The following is an 18,754-nucleotide window of genomic DNA, read 5'->3' as shown; positions in this document are numbered from 1 at the left end:
GAAAGAATATAATTGACATGGATAGCGTTAGGAAGGAGAAATCTGGTTGGCAAAAATCTTCTTACACAGTTGTGATGAATGGCCACTCAGAGAACTATTGTACTAGTGTAAGGAAAGGAAGTAATATTTTTGGTTTGTTGGGTTTTTTTGTTCTAAATGAACATGCATAAATAGCATCAGGCAGCCAACTGTTCCAAGTGCAAGTTTTCTTGCTTTGAGCTTTTGGCTGCTTTTTCCTCACTCAGTTTCTGTATGGAAACAATATGGAACACCAAAAACTGAGGTAAGGGTGTATTTTTAAATGCAGTATTTTCTATATCTCCTAATTCTGTTATTTTTTTTTTGGGGGGGGGGAAATAGGTACAACATAGACCCAAAAGCTAACTAACCACAAACACTATTGTTTTAATACCTGTTGCTTCTAAATATAAGTTGGAAGAAAAATTGTTACAACAAAAAAAGACCAAACACCTTTCAAAAAACCACAGAAGTCCCCATCCCTTTGGGTGGCTGTAAGGGGCACAGAGTACCTGAGCTCTGCTCTGTGCTGGGAGTGCTGAACAGCCAAACCACTTGCTTGCCAATCAGATTTTACATTCAGTGTCTGTCATGCACACTGATGACGATGCCTGTTTGTGGTATTAAAAGTAAAATATTACTGAATAATCCTTCATGACTTCATTGTAATGGCATCAGACCCCTGCATGCATAGAGGGGTGTCAGGACTGAAGTTGTAGAGAATATTGCTGAGGAAATACAATCTTTAAAGGTACATCTGCAAGTATTGCTGTTAAATTGCACTGCTTCAAACAGTTGTCCTCCTCAACGAAAGCTGTAATTCACACAGCCAAGAGCATAAATCTCCTTTCCAAAAACACAAGCCAGCACCAGAGACTTCTTGCTTTGAGAGGGCAGTGGTGAGTTTCACTGATCAAAATCTCCAGACCCTTACTAATTCAATTGCTGCTTTGCCTCACGTAATTGGCAAAAGCTGATCTCTTATTAACCTGTTCTTTGATTCATTCTCTCTTTCGGGTTTTAAATGGGGAGGTAAGTGCTGTGGTGTGGTCCCTTCAACTTTCTCAATGGTCTTTTAGGCAAAGCCAATGAAGTGGAGATGAAAAATGAGATTTTGGAGGATGTGGGGAAAAGAGAAATCATGCAGAATACTGAGCATGAGGAACACAAAGAGGAGTCTGAGGAGCAGGAAGTACAGACATTGCATGCTGCTGAAAATGCAAAGGCAGAAAAAGTGGTTGAAGAACGTGACGCCCTGTCAACAGTGATGCTCCCAGATAGTAGGTTTGCAGAGCAAGCTCAAAGCCTTACAGAACCTGTGTCAGAGAGCACTTCTTCCAACAATGGTAGTGACACAGATGATCTGAGAAAGGTGACAGAGCCCACAGGCACACTGGCCCAGCAGCCTGATAGTACAGAGGCTGAACACCGTGACTCGAGCGCAGGGACAGATGAGAACTCGGAGGTGGGCTCTCTGCAAGGCCATCAGATTTCTGAGACTTCTCAGGAAATGCTTTGTGACTTAGGTACAGAGCAGGAACTGGGAGAAGCTGCACCCAAGCAGGAAGAACAAGAGGATCTTAAAACTAGCCATGACCTAAGTGATAATGAAATGGGTCAAGAAGCCAACAGTACAAGTGAGAGCAGTGAGCTGGTTTTTAACCAGGCAGGGCTACCAGAGGGTGCAGTGGGAGGCTTGCTTAGGGAAGAGGGAAATGTGGAGAGTTCCACTCCAGAGGAACTCCAGCACTCAGAAGAAAGTGCTGAAAACAAGGTTACAAATGTCTTGGAGGAAAAGCTTGTTGAAAGCAAAGACTGCACCAATGGAAGAACTGATGAAACAGGAGAGGATAGAGCTGAAGAAGGAAATGAGGTTGGGAACTCAGTTGAGGGTCAGCCAAGGGAAACTGAGTCTGTGGGTGTGGAGGGGATGGAGTCCTGTGAAAGGAGTGTCCCAGAAGAATCACTTGAAAAGGAATGTGGAGGACATCAGGCATTCACCCAGCCAGTTTCATCAGAGGACAGTCCTTCAGCATCATCAGAGGAACAAAGTACACAAGATAAAACTGAACTTGAAAATGCTGCAGCTGAGAAGGACAGACAGGAGGAAGAATCTATGGAAGAGCTGAAGAAGTGTTCAGGTTCTGCAGAAACAGGGGAGCAAGATAAGGCATCTGTGGAGGCAGAGGGCTGTATTCCTGAGGTAGAAGGAAGTGTGCTGCAGCAGGCACAGCCAGGCACCGATGTTGTGAAAGAGGTGACGGCTCAGGAAACCAGTTTAGACCCAAGTCTTTCAGATGATAAAATTAAGGAGTCAGAATTGGAAACAGGGGATGAATCTGAGAAAGGAAAGGAAAGTAGGACAGAATGGGTAGAAGATTTAAAGCCAGAGGTAGAAGTTCGAACAGTTCAGTGTAGTGAAGAAACAGCAGGTAGTACAGAAGCAGAGAAAAATATTCCTTTAGAAGGTGAAGTGCAGAAGGTGGTCAAACAAGAGAAAGATGAATCTAAAGAGGAGTCAAGTGTAGGTGTTAGTGTAACTACAGAAAACAAAGCTGATAAAGAAACACTGAAAGAAAATGAGCAAGAATTAGAGCTTACAGACCACCATGGTGAGGAACTTGCTTCTGAGGAATGTGCAAATAATTCCCTGGCACAGAAAGCTGAGCAGGATGAAGAAGTTAGTGAACAAGTTAAATTGGAGGATCAAGCAGAGGAAAGCCTGGAAGATGATGGTGATGCATTTGATTTTGATGAAGAGTCAAATCAAATACTAGAATCTGATGAAAAATGTGATGGAGAGAAAACTCAAGCAGAGAAAGAAGAGGGTGATGGAGCAAATGATGCTGTTGGAAAAACTGCCCACACAGACAAAGCTGGAGAGGGAACAGACCAAATGGGAACCAAAGATGCCTTGACCAAAGACAACAGCTTGCAGCATAAACAAGATGAGCCTGAAGAAACAGGGTGCTTGCAAGGGGAAGCATTGTTGAATGCTGATGAGAAGGCTGATGTGATGGAAGATGAAATCAAAGCATCAGATTCTAATTCAATGGAAAAAATACAGGATGAAAGTGTTTTGGAACAGGATTTGGAAAGTGCTGTCATTAACAGGGCTGAAAGCAAGGAGGATTTGCAGGGTAGTAGAAAAGGTAGAGGTAGATCCAGAGATGACTGTACAATATCCTAAGTTCAGGATCTCAAGCCTGAACAAGTTACATGCCATGTGACCAGTCCCAGGACAGAAACATGCACTTTGCACAAGACACCAGACCCTAGGAATACTCTTACAGCTTTTTCCTTATAGGTAACTCATCATAATGCAATGTATGTACTTGGTAGTGATGCAAGTATTAAGTTATTCGCTGACATACCTGGCCACAAGAAGTCATGAGTGGGCTTTGTTTTGCTGTGTCTCAGGTTAAAAGTTTATCACCAGATGAGCTTCACAAATTGACCATGCAGACTATCATACCTCTAGTGTGGATAACTGCTACTGAGGAACTTCTGTAGGCATTTTTTCATTCTAGGCTAGATGACAGATGTCCTGAATGTACATATGTGCATGGGACCTTTGTGAACTTATGCACATGCTTACTTCTGCTTAGATCTGCAGTAAGTACATTAACACTTCATGAAGGAACTCATCAGATCAGCCACACTGATGTTGAAACTTCTTTCAGAATGATTAAAATCTATGAACTAATCTTATTTTTTTCATATGGAAAAAAAAGATATTTTCATTCCACTTTGTCTATTTCTAATATGGTCACATTCCAAAATACAGTAGGATCACTGTGAATCTGCTTAGTCTAAGCACTTTGGAAGAACAATATACAGTTTGAAGAAAGTGCAACATACAGGTCTTAGTTTGCTGAAAGGAAAAAATATATACATGTTTACTTCATCTAGGCACTTTGCACCACAATAGGCCTTTCACACCATGTCTCACATGGGTTTTTTTATTTTTTCCAGAGAAAGTGTCAATACACACTGTAATGTGTGCTTAGGTCTGCTCTTAAGTACTGTCTAGATATGAATGTATAAAATATCTATTTTTCCAAGAAGATTTTTGTCTAAAATTGCATTTGCTTACTGCATTATATTTTTTGCTAACTATGATTCTGAAAGAATGTTTTTATCTCTGAAACAATCTTACCTCCTCCGTTCTGGAAAGAAGATAAGTTTGCATGTCTTAACTCTTATTGGGTATCAGACCAAAGATGACTGTTGTTCTGTGTACTAGCCCCCGTGCTTTTTGGAAAAGTTGGATTGCTTTGAATTCCTGGCATAAAATTAGACACTTGGACTCCATTGCTGTATTTTTTTTCTTGCATCTTTGCTAGTGCTTGGGAGGAAGAGCATGTTTTGCATACATAAATATTCATTTAAAGTTGTTTTAAGCAATGAGCGTCACAAGAAAATGCAAATTGAGGGGGGTGGGGGCTATGGAAGGCTGTGTTTGTATTGATGTTACAAAGCTGATAGAGTACAGACAGAATGCAGAATTTCAAGATGTATATCAAAATGTGCTGCTGTATATAATTTAAATAAACATATTTTATACTCTAAATTACCTGTCCAGAGCACTGTTTCTAAACCTGCATAAATAGTTATTTAAATCTGTATAATTTCAAACGCATTTTTCTGCAGCTTTGTTCAGTTTATTGCGTTGTGCTACGTAGCTGGAAGAGCGATCTTCCTAGGACGGGGCAGCCTCGGGGTTTGAGGACCTTGAATATATGATGGCACCCTTAACTGTAAACCTCTAACAGGTCTGTAACCCTGTAACTCCTTTCATATGGCTTCTCTCCACCTTACAGCAGATCCACCATGGTTTCTGTAAGTATCAGCAGTTGTTCTTAAAGGGTTTACACTAAATGCTAATCCAAAAAGTCATAGATCTTAAGAGCGTTTCTTATTAACATGTAGCAGTGTTTATTTAAAGATTTGGCTCTGCTATACTCTCAACAGTAATATCTGGTTTAATGTTGAAAGTGCTTTTTAAATGTTAAATACATTTAAATACATCATTAAATGTGCTTCCCAGGCTTCACCTGTACATGTGGATGGATCTATCTGAGTTAAATTAGCCACATGGTAATTTCCTGGATTTTTTATCCAAGTTGATTTCTAATGGAAAGGTGTCTGGGTGGTTGAGGGAATCACTGATGAGCTGATTTTTAACGAGTTTTTTAACTTCATAAAACAAAGCATCTGTAAGATAATTCCTTTTTAAAGCCAGGTCACAGAAGGAGAAACAACTCCAGTCTTGCCTGTCCACATACCAGCTTTTATCGCACTCTCAGTGTAAATAGGGCAGGAGCAAGAACATGGACAGGCAGTGCAGAGTAGCTGATGTGCCAGAAATCCATCCTGGAACATTAGCTGCTTGTTACTTCTGTTGGCACCTGGTCCCTGACGTCTGGAATTGGGCAAGTACCGTGGAAGAGAAGGTCATGGTGTTGTTTTACCTCTTTGGTTTTGCTTGAGTATTTGCACATCGAGGGAGAGGAGGAGGTCTCCCAGGTAAATTACCTTGATGGTAAAGGGAACTACTAGGTGTTATATTCAAAACTTAATAATTTCAGCATTTTATGTCAGCCAGCATTGAGTGAAATGTGTGCCATTAGAGAGGGAGAGGAGGCAGTGTCTCAGGAGGAATTACCTAGAAAATGCATCTCTTGTGAAGTTACACAATTGAAAACAGTTTTTGGCATTTCCCCTGCAACAGGTAACAGATAGAAGAAAACACCTGGCTTGTCACTTTCTTTGGTGGTTTTGACTTTCAAATATGAGTATGTGACCCAAGGATGAGACTTCTGTCTTTCAGAATAGCCCCAAATGTTTGCTGGGTTTTCTGTTCAACACCTAGTGCCACGTGTAGCCTGTAGCCTCGGTTCGTGCATAACTGCACGTTCAGAGCTGGCCTGAAATGCTTTCAAAAGCAATAGCTGAAGAAAAGTACCTGATGAAAAAGGAAGCAAAAATAATGAAAAGGTCTTTGTCAATATTTCCTTTACTACAGAAAAGAACAGTCCTCCTGTTCCCTTCAAAATCAGTATTGCAAGCTGGTGTTTTCCAAATCCTGTGCTGTCCCCAACAGTATCCCTCTTCTGAGAAAGACAGGAAGGCATTTCTCAGTATTTTATGTTGTTTTCTCATGATCCAAATAAATGGACAGATCTGGAGAAAGGAGTATTGTCTAACCTGCTAATGATCCCAGAGTCGTATTCCTGCAGGCTGTTCAGAACAGCTGCTTGGGGCTGCTGCTGTGATTTCATGGAATGTCTTTCCATCCTCTAAGTAGAATTTATCTTTCATTTGCATAATGATTAATTACTTTGTGGGCCACACATCATGTAAGTCGTGCAGATAAAAACAGCTCCTTCCCATCCCATGGGAAGCTCCATCCCATCCCTCCAAGTGGGAAGAGCCATGGAGGATCTGTGGCTGATTTGAGGATGTTTGGTCAATGGTGCCACTGAAGCAGCACCCAAGTTAGCAGTGCCTCGGGTCACCTGCAGTGGCAAGGCAATGAGAACAGTCATTTCATTCACAAACCATAGCAGAAGACACTGGTCACCATCACCCCCCTGTGTCCTGCTCCCTCACAGGCCCCATTCCTCCTTCAGTCCTCTGTCAAACTCCTATGTGTGTGAAAGCCATGAACTGGTGCAGTGAGTATCCTGGGAATCATGTTTTCCAAAGTGAAGTGAGGTGAATGTCACACTCTAATTATTCATTCTAGTATCTTTGTATGTGAAATAAGGATAATGACTGTAACAGATAGGAATTTCAATTAGCTGCTTCAGTGTCCTAAATCAGGAAATTGCTCTTTCCTGCTCACCTGCTCTCAAAGTCCTCAGATCCTTGATTTGTTGGAAAAATGTCTCCTAAATGCAAAATTAAGGTGACTGCAGAGATAGCAAAGATAAAGTAAGTTTTCTGTGTTAGCGTGGGGGTTTTAAAAGATAAATGAAATCTCAAAGACCTTCATCTCTATGGGTAGAAAACTTTCCTACAGAAAAAGCAATTTTCCAAACTAATTTTCTCCCTAGTCCTGTAAATCCTGCTGCCAGCATGTGCCAGAGGGGTGCACAGATGTCCATAATGAAGGAAGAGAGGACTGATGGTGAGATTGGATTTGAAGGTTCATCCCAAAGCGCTAACATCCATTTTGCAGGGAAGGGGCTGGGGGGAAGCTGATATGCTTCCTTCCTGGAAGCTGGAGGAGGTGTCCTTTCTTCAGGCAGGTGTGTTTCACCCCACAGCAGTGGCTGTGTTAATGAAAGTTACAACTAAATTATTTTCAGGATCAAGGTGGATTATTTGGCTCCTTTAGAGTCAATAAGTTTGGGCTAATTTTGTAGTGGCCCAGAGGTTTCCTGCTGCCTCAGTCCTCGTTCTCCTTCCAGTCCTTAGAACTCCACTTCTCAATCTTTGCTGACCTGTGACTCCCAAAACTATCTCCTAGTATCTTCAACCTGTCTTTTACTGTTTGCTCTCCTTGTTTTCTTCATTGTCCTTTATTTTTCTTTATCTTTCATCTTTTGCAGAATTTCTGTAAGCTTCCTTTCCTTCCCATATAGATCTGTGAAAGTATTATTTTGAAGGGGTTTATACCTGTAAATTTTGGTTACTCTTGATGGTTGATGAAAATGTGAGGTTTCTGTTGGTTTTGTTTATTTTGTTTTTCCATAGAAATGCTCAGGTGTAACAGTTGAGTAAAAAAAAAAAGATAGGACTTGAGAAGGATTAAAATGGTGGCACAGAGTAGCTGCACTGGGATGTCACGTTAAGATCTGTATTGGGGTATTGCATCAGAAGCCAAGGTAAAGGTTTTATTCCATGCTCTGGTATGACTGCTGGTGTATGGGAATTTGTATAGCCAGGAGGGGAATGACATACCACATTATTGCTAACTAATGGACTGTATATGTCTGCTGCACAGAGGGACTTTCATTTGAAAACCAGTTTTCCCCATGATTTGATTAAATGCAGACTCTTTATTCCCTTTAACTGGGCGTGCTAACAAGAAAAAAGGGAGAACCACAAGAACCACAAGACTTTGGCCTGTTCAGGATTTAAGGACAAAGGAGGACTGGCATTTTTAAAGCTCTTCAAAAACATTTAAGTCACTCTGTCAACAGAATTTACCTGGTAAAAGCCCACCAGGCTCTTACCTGTAATTTGTCAATTTGCTTTCCTTAAGTTTACAAAAAGACTTTTTTCTTGAGTGACCTTTGGATTTTAACCATTTAAGACCTTAGCTGTGGAGTTGAGCTCTGAACACCCTGGGTTCTGCCCAGGTGGCTGCCTGCTGGCAAGGGAGGCAGGCTAAATAAACCTGCAGTTAACACCCACGTCAGACCTGGGGACTAAGACTCGGCTGAGGTCAACAGAGCCTCTTCTAAGAAGTGCATTTGAGTGCTATGTTCCAGTGCACTTCTGCTTGAGGTGTACCTGAACAGAGGTTGTTAATTAATGAGATAATTTTAGTGATAAGAGAATGTGTGAGTACCTGGTAAAATGCTTTCATGTTTTGCACCCCTTAACAGGGAAGGAAAAAACACGAGCAGTTTGGTCACTTAATTTGTAGTTCTTTTTTCCAGTTGTCTCAGTCTGTAGAGTGGTCTTCATTAATGAAAGCCACACATATCCATGTGCTGACCATGTAGCACTTCCAAGTGCAAGTGTAGCACAACAGCTGGCCCAGATTGCCCATGGCCTCTTGATGTCTGACATGGAGAATTGACTGTGAAGAGAAAAGAAGGTTTTACCAGACTGCTGCATTCAAAACACAAATAATTTGATGGGCAAATGTTTTTCTGGTTATAATATTGAAGACAAAATGTCATTGCCATGTAAAAGAAGGGAAGATTTAAAGTGCTGAGAACGTGCTTAGCTATGATTATAGGTTTTTACAGTATTTTCATTGTGCTAAACTGTAAAGATTTGTGAGATTTTGTGTTGCAGTTGTGTTTGACCCTAGAGTTCTTGCATGCTAACCTAACGTAGAAGATTAGCCTCTTTGCATGCAGCTACTGCCGTGACAAGCATGTTCTGTGAGAATGACATAACCTCCCCTGGCTGCAGCCCCTTCCCAGCCCTGTCTGTGGCCTCATTTCCTGTGGTACGTGCATAACTCCCTCCACCAGTAGTTCCACTAACCTTAATGGTTCATCACATCTGTCAGATGCTCTCCAGAATGTGCCGCGCGATCACATCAGCACTGAACCTTCACTCTTGTCTTTCAGACAGGCTGAAAAGGCTCATTGATGAACGAGAATCCCTCCTAGACCAGGTAATCACAGGGAAAGGGAGAAATGCTATTTACAGAATCTTTAATAAGAATAACAGGGATTAAGAAAATAGCCCCCAGGCAAGGTGTAGGGCAGCAGTGCTGCTGCCTCGCAGAACGTGTGCTGGGTTGCTCTTGCTGGGCACTTGCTGCCTTGCTGGCCACTTAATTCTTCCTCTGAAATGTTTCTCCTGCACATTAATTCAGGATAAAGAGCAATGCCACCCAGTGTGCCCGTTCCACACTGCTAACCTGTCACGTTCGGTGTCCTCGGTCACCTAAAACTCCTTCTCCAGGATTATTTCTGAAAAATAGTACTTCACATTGGCCAAGCCCAAGGGTAAAACAAGCATGACTCAGCAAATTTCATTTCCAAGAGTCAGCCCTCCGGATTGCTGGGTCTGTGGGTTATGGGCCATTCGGAAAGAAATGGTGGAAGAATTGCTGTGGATGGGTAAATAGCAATTAAAGTGATTTTTGCTGATTCCATGATATTCCATGGAGGATATAAAGTTTATTCAGAAAACTTCAGCTGATCTGTTTCTCTGCAGGTCACTCTGTGCTTTCATTTACGCTCTAGATCCTTGACCTTGAGACTTGCACACACCCAAACACAGTTTTGGGAGTTTTTAAGAATGTTTTACATGAATGTGCCTGCAGAACATTTATGCCTTTTCTAGTAAAATAGCCTTCTTCCACTCAGTGTGTTTGGTCCTGAATTTATATGTAAGCACTGATGTGTAAAATATGATGAGTCATTTGCCAAAAGAATTTTTAGGACATTCCAGATTTTCTGGAATTTAAGTTTAAAAAAAATATAGTTTGTTTTATAATACTTGAGTGATTTTGAGTACTGAGCCACAGTTTTTCTCAGTGACTTTAATAACTATTTTGTGTTCTTCAGATTAAAAAATTAAAGGGACAACTGGAAGAAAAGCAAAAGAATGGCAAGATGGATAACACACAGTCAGAAGATGAAGTTCTGGAAAATGGGACAGATATGCACATGATTGATCTCCAAAGTGAGCTGCATTTTGATTTTAAGGGAATTTTGTGCCCTGCATGCGGGTGAGAAAATGTATAACCACATGACTGAGTAAAAGTGAGCCCTCAGTTCTTAGGGAGCTTCAGCTATGCACCTCTATAGAGGTGAGGGAATTAGGAGCCTTCGTTGGAGTAAGATTGCAGTTGGGAATCTGTATTATTGCTCCTCAGGAGAGCTGGGGTGAATTCAGGATAATTCTGCTTTCAGAGTGGTCGTAAGGGAATCAGGCAAGAATGGGAACAGTGCCTATCTATAGCTGGGCACTTTTTGACAGAGAACTACTCTACTCCTGCAGATCCCTGATGCATGGAAATTTTATGACAGACTTGTTAGAAACTGCTAACACATGTTCTGACATCTCTGATAAATCTGCAATTTTTTTAGGAGATGCCAACAGACAGATCAGTGATCTCAAATTTAAACTAGCAAAGTCTGAGCAAGAGATAACAGCATTGGAGCAGAATGTAAGTTTTTGGCTTGTTCTGTTTGTTTAGGCACGGTGAGAATGCAAAGAGAAAGTGTATTTTGTTATATGATAAATGAAATTATGATTACTGTGATTTTCCCTTCAAATAAGAAACAGGAGTGTTGGAGCATTAGGGCTACTAGGACTGAAATGCTTTCATTTATGTTTGGGAAAGAGGGAATATATTATTCATCTGAAATGAAGGAAAAACATTCAAAGACAAAGGTATATTGAGAGCACTTGCTGAACTCTGCAGAACACTTCCTTATGCCCAGCTATTGACAAGTCTTAAATGGCTCCTGGCATATGATGTATATGTATGGATTTGATACACAGCTGTTCAATTTTGATTGTTTGCACTGACTACATCAGTGATGCTCTTGCAAAGAGAATTTTAGTCAATGGACTGTATTTTTTGTTGCTGGAAGCATATTAAATATGGATATGTGTAAAAGGTCTGGAGTAGGTTACTGTTGCCATGTTTCCTTGGTATATTTTTTTTTCTGAAAATGTGCCTTATTTTATTAATGAGGAGTGAGCATCTCTCTGGTTATTCCTTGAGTACTAGTGGGAGAGTAAACCTTAGAGTAACTTCGTGGTGCAGCTTTTAATTCAGAAACTTTGCCTTCACCTTAGGTAATACGACTGGAAGGTCAGGTAGCCCGATACAAAACTGCTGCTGAAAATGCTGAAAGAGTAGAAGATGAACTGAAAGCAGAGAAACGCAAACTACAGAGAGAGGTAACTCCAGCTGCAGGCTGTCACAGGCCAGCAGTCAGCCTGTGTGGGGGGAGACCTGCCCCCCTGGTGTGTTTTAGAGGAGGAACCACCCTTATTGGCACAGCAAAGAATAAACATCTAATTTTTTTAATTGATTTAGCTATTAATTCTAAATGTACAACCAAACTTTCGGTGCTCAGACTGGAGTAACAGTCTCAACTGTGAACTCCCACTGCTGTTTCATCATTCCTTCCTAAACTGGCTTGCTGTGCCTTGATTTGTACCAGAGCTGGTTCTCTGGAGCAAACTCAAGTTCCATTTGTACAACATGAACCTGGGAAGCAGCCTCCAAATGCTCAGGTTTGCAGCTGTGAATGTTCCTGTGGTTCCACATTCATCAAGCTGAAAAGCTCCTATTTCTGCTTTGCTGTCCTTGTCCTCGATTGTACCTGAAGGCTCATTACTTTGGGATGTATAAATTCTGGGTTTGTAAACACACATCACTGGTCTCTTGAGAACATGTGGTTCAGAAATTACAGCAGTAGAAAGCTGCAAACTCTGCTGTAAACTTAAGTTTGGGTGCTTCGTTATTTCAGAACAGTGCCACACCTTGCCAGGAATGACAGTCTAAACTTTCAAGCTCAGAGTCTAAATTCGAAGGCTAAATGGATGTGATTCGTTCTCTGTGAGCTTGTTTTTCTTGCTCTGTCAATCTCTTCATGCCTGTTTGCTGTAGTGTGGCTGTCCACAGATTCTGTCCATGTTTCTGTCTTTTAAAAGCGTTGCATCTTCAAGTCATCTGTAATTTTCACCTTGTTTTTCTTTCCAAACTTCACGTTCTTTCCAAGTAGCTGCCCACAACCAGCCTGAATACCTTTATCAGCTTCTCTCACTCCTGCCTCCTGAGGTGTTTGATTTTTTTTTTTCAGTGTGGCTCTTTGCTTTTTCTGAATACTCCTTCTGCTCTACTGCCTATAAGTACTGCTATGTGCAGTCCAGCTCTCTCTCCCTACCCCCATCCTGTGGTGGGTTTTATGGGAAACTAAGGCTGTGGATGTAGTTCTGGGAACCAGAAATATAAAAGCTGAGAGGTGAGACAGGTGTACATCACCCAGCAGATACCTCTGACCCTCATGCCTCTGGAGTTGAGGAAAATTCTGAGCCAGTTGTTCAACATTCTCTAAATACTTTGGATTCTTGGCATGCTTAGAAAATACCTGTGTGTGGCTTTCAAAGCAGTTACACAACATTTACTTTTAACTCTACAAAAAGGAATTTTCAACGGCTTTATGTTAGGTGGAAATTCCAGCAATATGGTCCGTTGGTGTTGGTAGCTACAAACCTTGCTTTTCTTGGGAAATTGAAAACACTGTGAAAGTTACCTTTTCTTTTTTTTTTTTTTTTCTGCTTCCTTCCTTCAGCTTCGTTCAGCACTGGATAAAACCGAAGAGCTTGAGGTGAGCAACGGGCACCTAGTGAAACGTTTGGAGAAGATGAAAGCCAACCGGAGTGCTTTACTGTCGCAGCAATAACCACCACCTCCCGATGGAAACCACTACTACTGGACGGAATCGGAACGACGCTGCAGCTGCTTCTGTCTCTTGCTGCCCGGGATGCTTTGTGTCATGCCTTCTGAGAACAGACAACCCCAACATTTGCTACGTGCCACCCAGCTGTGGGTCTCTCTGCGCAGATTCAAACCTACTGCACTATATCCATAGGAGTAGCTGATCCAAATGGCTGTGCCTGCGGGAGCCCTTCCACACTGAGCGCTGGGGACATTCGAAGTACAGTATCAGTCGACCACGTAAGAAGCACATTAAGTTCTCCATCCAGAGGGGCACAGCAGCCATTTATTGCCATTTAAAATGGTATTCAAAGAAAACAATTTGACTGGAATTTTGTGTCTTGCTGAAAATTTTAAAAGAAACACTGTAAGTTTTGGACTTTTCTCGTGACAGTATCTGTAATTTAGTGACTACGGTAGAGTTATTCATAGTAGGTTTTTCATTTACAAATCACTGTGGAACCACAAGCCATTACAAAGCAAAACTCCTTCAGTGGAAACCATGGAAGAAGATGGTCTTGGAAGCAAAAGTGACCTTAAATGACTTTGCCAATAAAACAAAGGTGTCTGGAGGGATTTTTGCACCAGTGGAATCATGAGACTCTTTTATTTCAGGGTAAATAGGCAATAGCTTCATTGAATTTTCAACTTTTATTTGTATTATTTAATCCCTGCTCTTGGAGTTGAAGTAAATGACTTTTAAAGGATGTAAAGTTGCGTTAGTAAACCAGCATAAGGCCATGTTTTCAGAAATGGTGGGTTTTGCACTTAGATCATTCTCTTTGGTGCATTTGTCATTTAAGCAAGTGTCATTTGCTTAAACAAAATATGAAATGGGTTTTTTACATCAGAAACTATCTACTGGTCCATGAACCACTAGGAAACGATGCCGCTACAAAATAAAAGTCTGATTTTTAAAAGAGTAACTGATAAGTAAAGAAGCACTTTAGAAAATATTACTGCCTATGGGTTTTCTACAAATACAGAAGTAGCGACTTCTTTCCTTCTTAGGTCATTATGAAGGTTTTCCACTTTTCCTGAAAATCAGCGTAATTAACCAATTAAGATGTTGCAGGCAATTATTGTGTGTACAAAAATTATATATGACTAGCACTACAGCTCTGGTTTATTGGAAATCATTCTGAATGTACTACTCAAAGGAGAACAGCAGTTACCCGAGGGATAAAGTTGCCTGTCCCCTTTCGGCCCTTACAGGGAAGAGCCTGAGGGCAGGCGACTGATCCCTTCGGAATCTGCTCATGCTGTGAAGCAGCATCTGCTGTTCCACAGGAGCAACCCTCTGTCCATGCTGCGTCAATAGATATGGTTCTGTCAAGCCAAATCCAGACCCGGGGAGACCACATTTCTTCTTAACTTAGTCTTCAGACTCTCTGATCCAGGTCTTTCCCCAGCCTCTTCCTTGCAGACGGGAGGTTACAGTACAGACTGCTGCTATTTTCAACACAAGGGAATCGCTGGTATCTTCTTAGAGCACCTTCACTAAATAAACCAAAAACAGTGTCTGAATGTGTTTCTCTGGTTTGGCTAGGAAACAACACCTTCTTCTTCATCTCTTCTGAGTGCACAAGGAAATTTAGGAATGAAGTGCTGAAATTAATATCCCAGGAAAAGGATGAAGAAGGCTTTTTTTATGCTCCTGGGGAACACTTCCAGAGACGGTGATTCCATCACCTCCCTGGGCAACTTATTCCAATGCCTGACCATTCTTGCAGTGAAAAAACGTTTTCTAATATCTAATCTGAACCTCCCCGATGCAACTTAAGGCCATTTCCTCTCGTCCTTCCATTTGAGATGTGGCAGAAGAGCCTAACTCCCCCACGGCTCCACCCGCCTGTCAGAGAGTTGCAGAGAGCGAGAAGGTTCCCCCAAGCCTTCTCTTCTCCAGGCTGAGCCCCCCCAGCTCCCTCAGCTGCTCCTCATCAGACTTGTGCTCCAGACCCTTCCCCAGCTCCACTCCCTTCTCTGGACACGCTCCAGCACCTCCATGTCCTTCACATTCCTTGTTTTAGCCTAAGACTGGATGTGTACATGAAATGAAGCCATCAACACTTGCATCACTACTCCACGGGGAAAGCCCAGTAGCTGTTTACTTCAAGAAACTTCTGCTCCTGCAAGCTCCCAACCACTTCAGAGTGAAAGGAAGTGTCTCCGGAGGCAGATGCAGTCCCTGGGTTGTGTATTGACCCCAAGAGATAAAACCCTTAAATTCAATGACTGGCTCTGTCCTGATGCATAACACGTGACCATACCGACTAGGTGCAATTTTGAGAAGTGTATTTAAAATATGCATCCTTTTCAAAGTCCTCAAATTATCTGTTTCTAGATATAAACATACTGAATTGGACACACTGCCCAGGGAAGCTGTGGCTGCCCCATACGTGGAAGTGTTCAAGGCCAGGTTGGGCAGGGCTTGGAGCAACGCGGTCTAGTGGAAGGTGTCCCTGCCCATGACAAGGGAGGTGGAATGAGATCTCTAAGGTCCCTTCCAATCCAAACCATTCTGGGATTCTATGAATTATACCAGTAATTCAGCAGTGCATTACCTGGTAATGGGAAAGTCATGGCAAACTTCTTCCAAGCAAGCTTGATTTTAGGCAAACCTCTAGTGAAGCAATAGGATACTGAAACAATCAGGCTTTCTGCAAACTGCCTGCAGTACAATAATTCATGTTATTTATTACTTCACAGTTACTTTTTCCACAGTTTCATGTTCACTCACCTCCAGAAAGAGGACATCAGTTGTGAATCTGATGCTGTCCCCAAGGAGGTGTTGGAAGTTTGTCTTGTCCATCTTGGCATATACTTCCTGCAGATAATGAACAACCGTGTCCAACCGGTCTTCATCTTCAAGGAATGTTTCTATGCAGGGCACATATTTTCTATACATCAGGAATTGTTTCAGCCAAGGGGACTGTTTCCCACTTTTTAAGATCTCCAATAAATGTTTCTCAGTCCCCCTTTTGTGGTCTGTAAAATCCACTAGTTTTTTGTTTTCCTTGTCCCTCATGGCTCGGGCAGGGTCTGGGAGGAGCTGCCTGCCGTGCGAAGGTGCCAGCTGAAGGACCTTCCTGTGCCTTGGTGGGGAAGGTCCTTGTTCATCAAATGTGGTGAAACATGGAGATGGAAGGAATCTTTTTAAATTAAATTTTTGCTCCAGCTAGGGCTTTGGGGTCTTTGTTTGTTCGTTTGTTTTTTGAGAGGAACGTTCAGGTGCAGAGCCAGGTTTCTTGTGGAATACCTCAAAATCACTGTGGATACCAATTTACAATTTTCTGTGCTTGACTTGTATAATTTCTGGTGTACAAAGCCTCTGGGGCCTAAAAAATGAGCTAAGGGATTTTCAGAATGCAAACATGCTAAATACAACATCTTAGTAATGATAAGGTGTGTGATTGCCACCAGTCATCTTTTCATTTGTGGTAGTGGTGAAAGCTGTCTCTCCTGGCAAGATTCAGGAGAAACAACTCAGCAACTAAGCATTGGTCCAAAAGGCTAAAAATAATGCTTTGCTCATCAAAAAGGGATGTGTTTATTATTTCAAAGTAGTTTTCATCTCGCACCCCATAAGCATTAACCTCATGACGGAAATCAGATGTGTTATTTCAACCTGGATATGCTCTTAGTAGAAATCTTTGTGTGTGGTAAAGTAGATGAATGTTGAAGACACATGTTTTCTCCCCCTAACTTTCAGTATGACTTAGCTTTAGAATAAGGGAAGAAAAAGAACTGGTTGGTTTACTGCAAACTGTTTTATGTTTTTCTGTGAAGAATGTACAACAACAGGGCTTTTAATGGTAATAATAGCACATGTCCCAGTCCTTTTAACTGAGCTCCAAACGAGAGCGCCTCGGGACCTAGAGTGGAGCTGAGGTGGCAGCAGCCTGGCGAGGAACAGCTCCTGGGGGAACCAGGATGGGTTTTCCTAGAACTTAAGTGAATTTGTTATCCTCTATTTTAAATTGTTAAATAATTTTATTGTTTGCAAATGGAATGTTACCCAAAATGTTGGTTTTTTGTTTTGTTTGTTTGGCTTTTTTCCAAGCGCTCTGTTAGGGAATGTGAGCGTGGAAAAGGAAATTCATTATGAGCAGAACTCGCCAATAAAATGTCACTTGTTTGGGTAGTTTTTATGGAGTGGTCTGTCATGGTGATGTTACCACAAAAAGTTCTCTTGGAAAATACAGAGTTTTGGGATAATACCGTGTGTAGCAGCCCATTTTCCTTTTTAATACGTTGCTGCAGGATCACACAAACATGAGCAACGCTGGTTGTGAAATGTACAAATTCAGGAGCTTGTGTGACTGAGGGCCCTGGTGTGAGACATACCTCTAGATATTAACATTTTTAATGGCAGGGCACACATATACCTCCAAATAGTAATATTTTTAATATCAGGTGCACATATATCTCCAAATATTGAACTTTTAGTGGCCACGTGCACTTGGGCAGGGAGAGGACGGGGACAGCCTCCCAGCAAGAGAAATTTGAATGGTATTGCTAATTGGATGAATTCTCTACTTTCTTTCTGGTGAACATAGAGGTAACACATAGAAACTTTCCCTGGAAGAATCCTTCACAACAGAAGGCAGCTTTGTTCATCAAAGAAGTGTTATTTTAGTACGAAATTTCATCTTGCCCTGATCGTGGGTGTTGCCAGAGATGCTGCTTCCGTGAAAGAGACTGAGGAGGAGGGTAGTGTTTGTCTCTGCTTTAGATGCTCTAAACAATAGTATGTGTTTGGGAGGTTGTTTTAGGCAGCTGAGTGATGTTTTCCACACTTTATTAAGACCTTTACGTGCATGTGTTTAAAGGAAGGAGCAGAGCCCCTTTTAAAAGTAACATGTACCTGTGTGGCAGGTATGTAACCTGCATCTGCTTCCACTCCTGTAACACGCTCCTTCAGGCTGGAAACTTTCAGGTAAGTTTTAGTATGTCTCAGGGGAGGTTTAGGTTGGATATTAGGAAAAGGTTCTTCCCCCAGAGGTTGACGGGGCACTGAACAGGCTCCCCAGGGCCAGTGGTCACGGCCCCAAAGCGCCAGAGCTCAAGGAGCACTTGGACAACACTCTCAGGGACAGGGGGGGATTGTTGGGGTGTCCTGGCAGGGCCAGGAGCTGGAGTCAATGATCCTTGTGGGTCCCTTCCAGCTCAGGATATTCTTTTATTCTTTTATTCTTTTATTCTTTTATTATGTAATAACTGTACAAGGGATGCTGCTGCTCCTCCCCACTGGCTGCGGTTTGGGCTTTGTGCCCAGCGGCAGGAGAGTCGTGAGGGAAGAGAAGGGACTGGCCGCTTCTCAGGGGCCACCTCGGCACCGCCTCTGAGGGCACATGGCGGTACTGTCTCTGGGGGGACGTGGTGACAGCGCCTCTGAGGGGACACCGCAGCACCGCCGAAGAAGAACATGGCGGCACCGCCGAAGAAGGAAGGGCTGGTAGCACGCGGCGAGCGCGGGCTCAGCGCCGGCCAATCAGGCGGCGGCGCAGTCCCCGCCGCAGCCAATGGGAGCGGGGCGCGGGGCCGGGAGGGAGTTGAGCGCGTGTCCGGCGGGGCCGCGGCTGCGGCCGGGTCTGAGGGGCGGGGCGGGGCGGCCGTAACGGGGCTGGGCCG

The 18,754-nt window shown here is 42.5% G+C and overlaps 1 protein-coding gene and 1 long non-coding RNA gene across 39 annotated transcripts in view; one reads left to right on the top strand and one right to left on the bottom strand.

The window, feature by feature from the left end:
* The window catches only part of LRRFIP1 (LRR binding FLII interacting protein 1), a 112,834-nt gene extending 95,563 nt beyond the window's left edge, over positions 1 to 17,271 (top strand). For 32 of the 38 annotated variants that reach the window (XM_064660410.1, XM_064660393.1, XM_064660406.1 and 29 more), the window contains one exon: positions 1,098 to 4,591. In XM_064660410.1, coding sequence (XP_064516480.1) covers positions 1,098 to 3,208 — 2,111 coding nt within the window. In that variant the 3' untranslated portion in view covers positions 3,209 to 4,591. Of the gene's footprint in view, positions 1 to 1,097; positions 4,592 to 4,841; positions 4,861 to 9,278; positions 9,326 to 10,226; positions 10,345 to 10,751; positions 10,832 to 11,469; positions 11,575 to 12,974 lie in introns of those variants that run through there. The other 6 variants (XM_064660413.1, XM_064660412.1, XM_064660414.1 and 3 more) reach the window with 2 other exon arrangements.
* LOC135416974 (uncharacterized) lies at positions 4,088 to 10,230 on the bottom strand. The gene is made up of 2 exons (XR_010431841.1): positions 9,193 to 10,230; positions 4,088 to 8,776 (listed from the first exon to the last, which is right to left on the bottom strand). It is a non-coding gene; the product is annotated as an uncharacterized LOC135416974 (long non-coding RNA).
* Positions 17,272 to 18,754: the final 1,483 nt, after the last annotated feature.

This window comes from Pseudopipra pipra, chromosome 7 (assembly GCF_036250125.1).
Source record: "Pseudopipra pipra isolate bDixPip1 chromosome 7, bDixPip1.hap1, whole genome shotgun sequence".
Lineage (NCBI taxonomy): Eukaryota > Metazoa > Chordata > Aves > Passeriformes > Pipridae > Pseudopipra > Pseudopipra pipra.
This window is presented reverse-complemented; position numbering and strand designations above follow the sequence as displayed.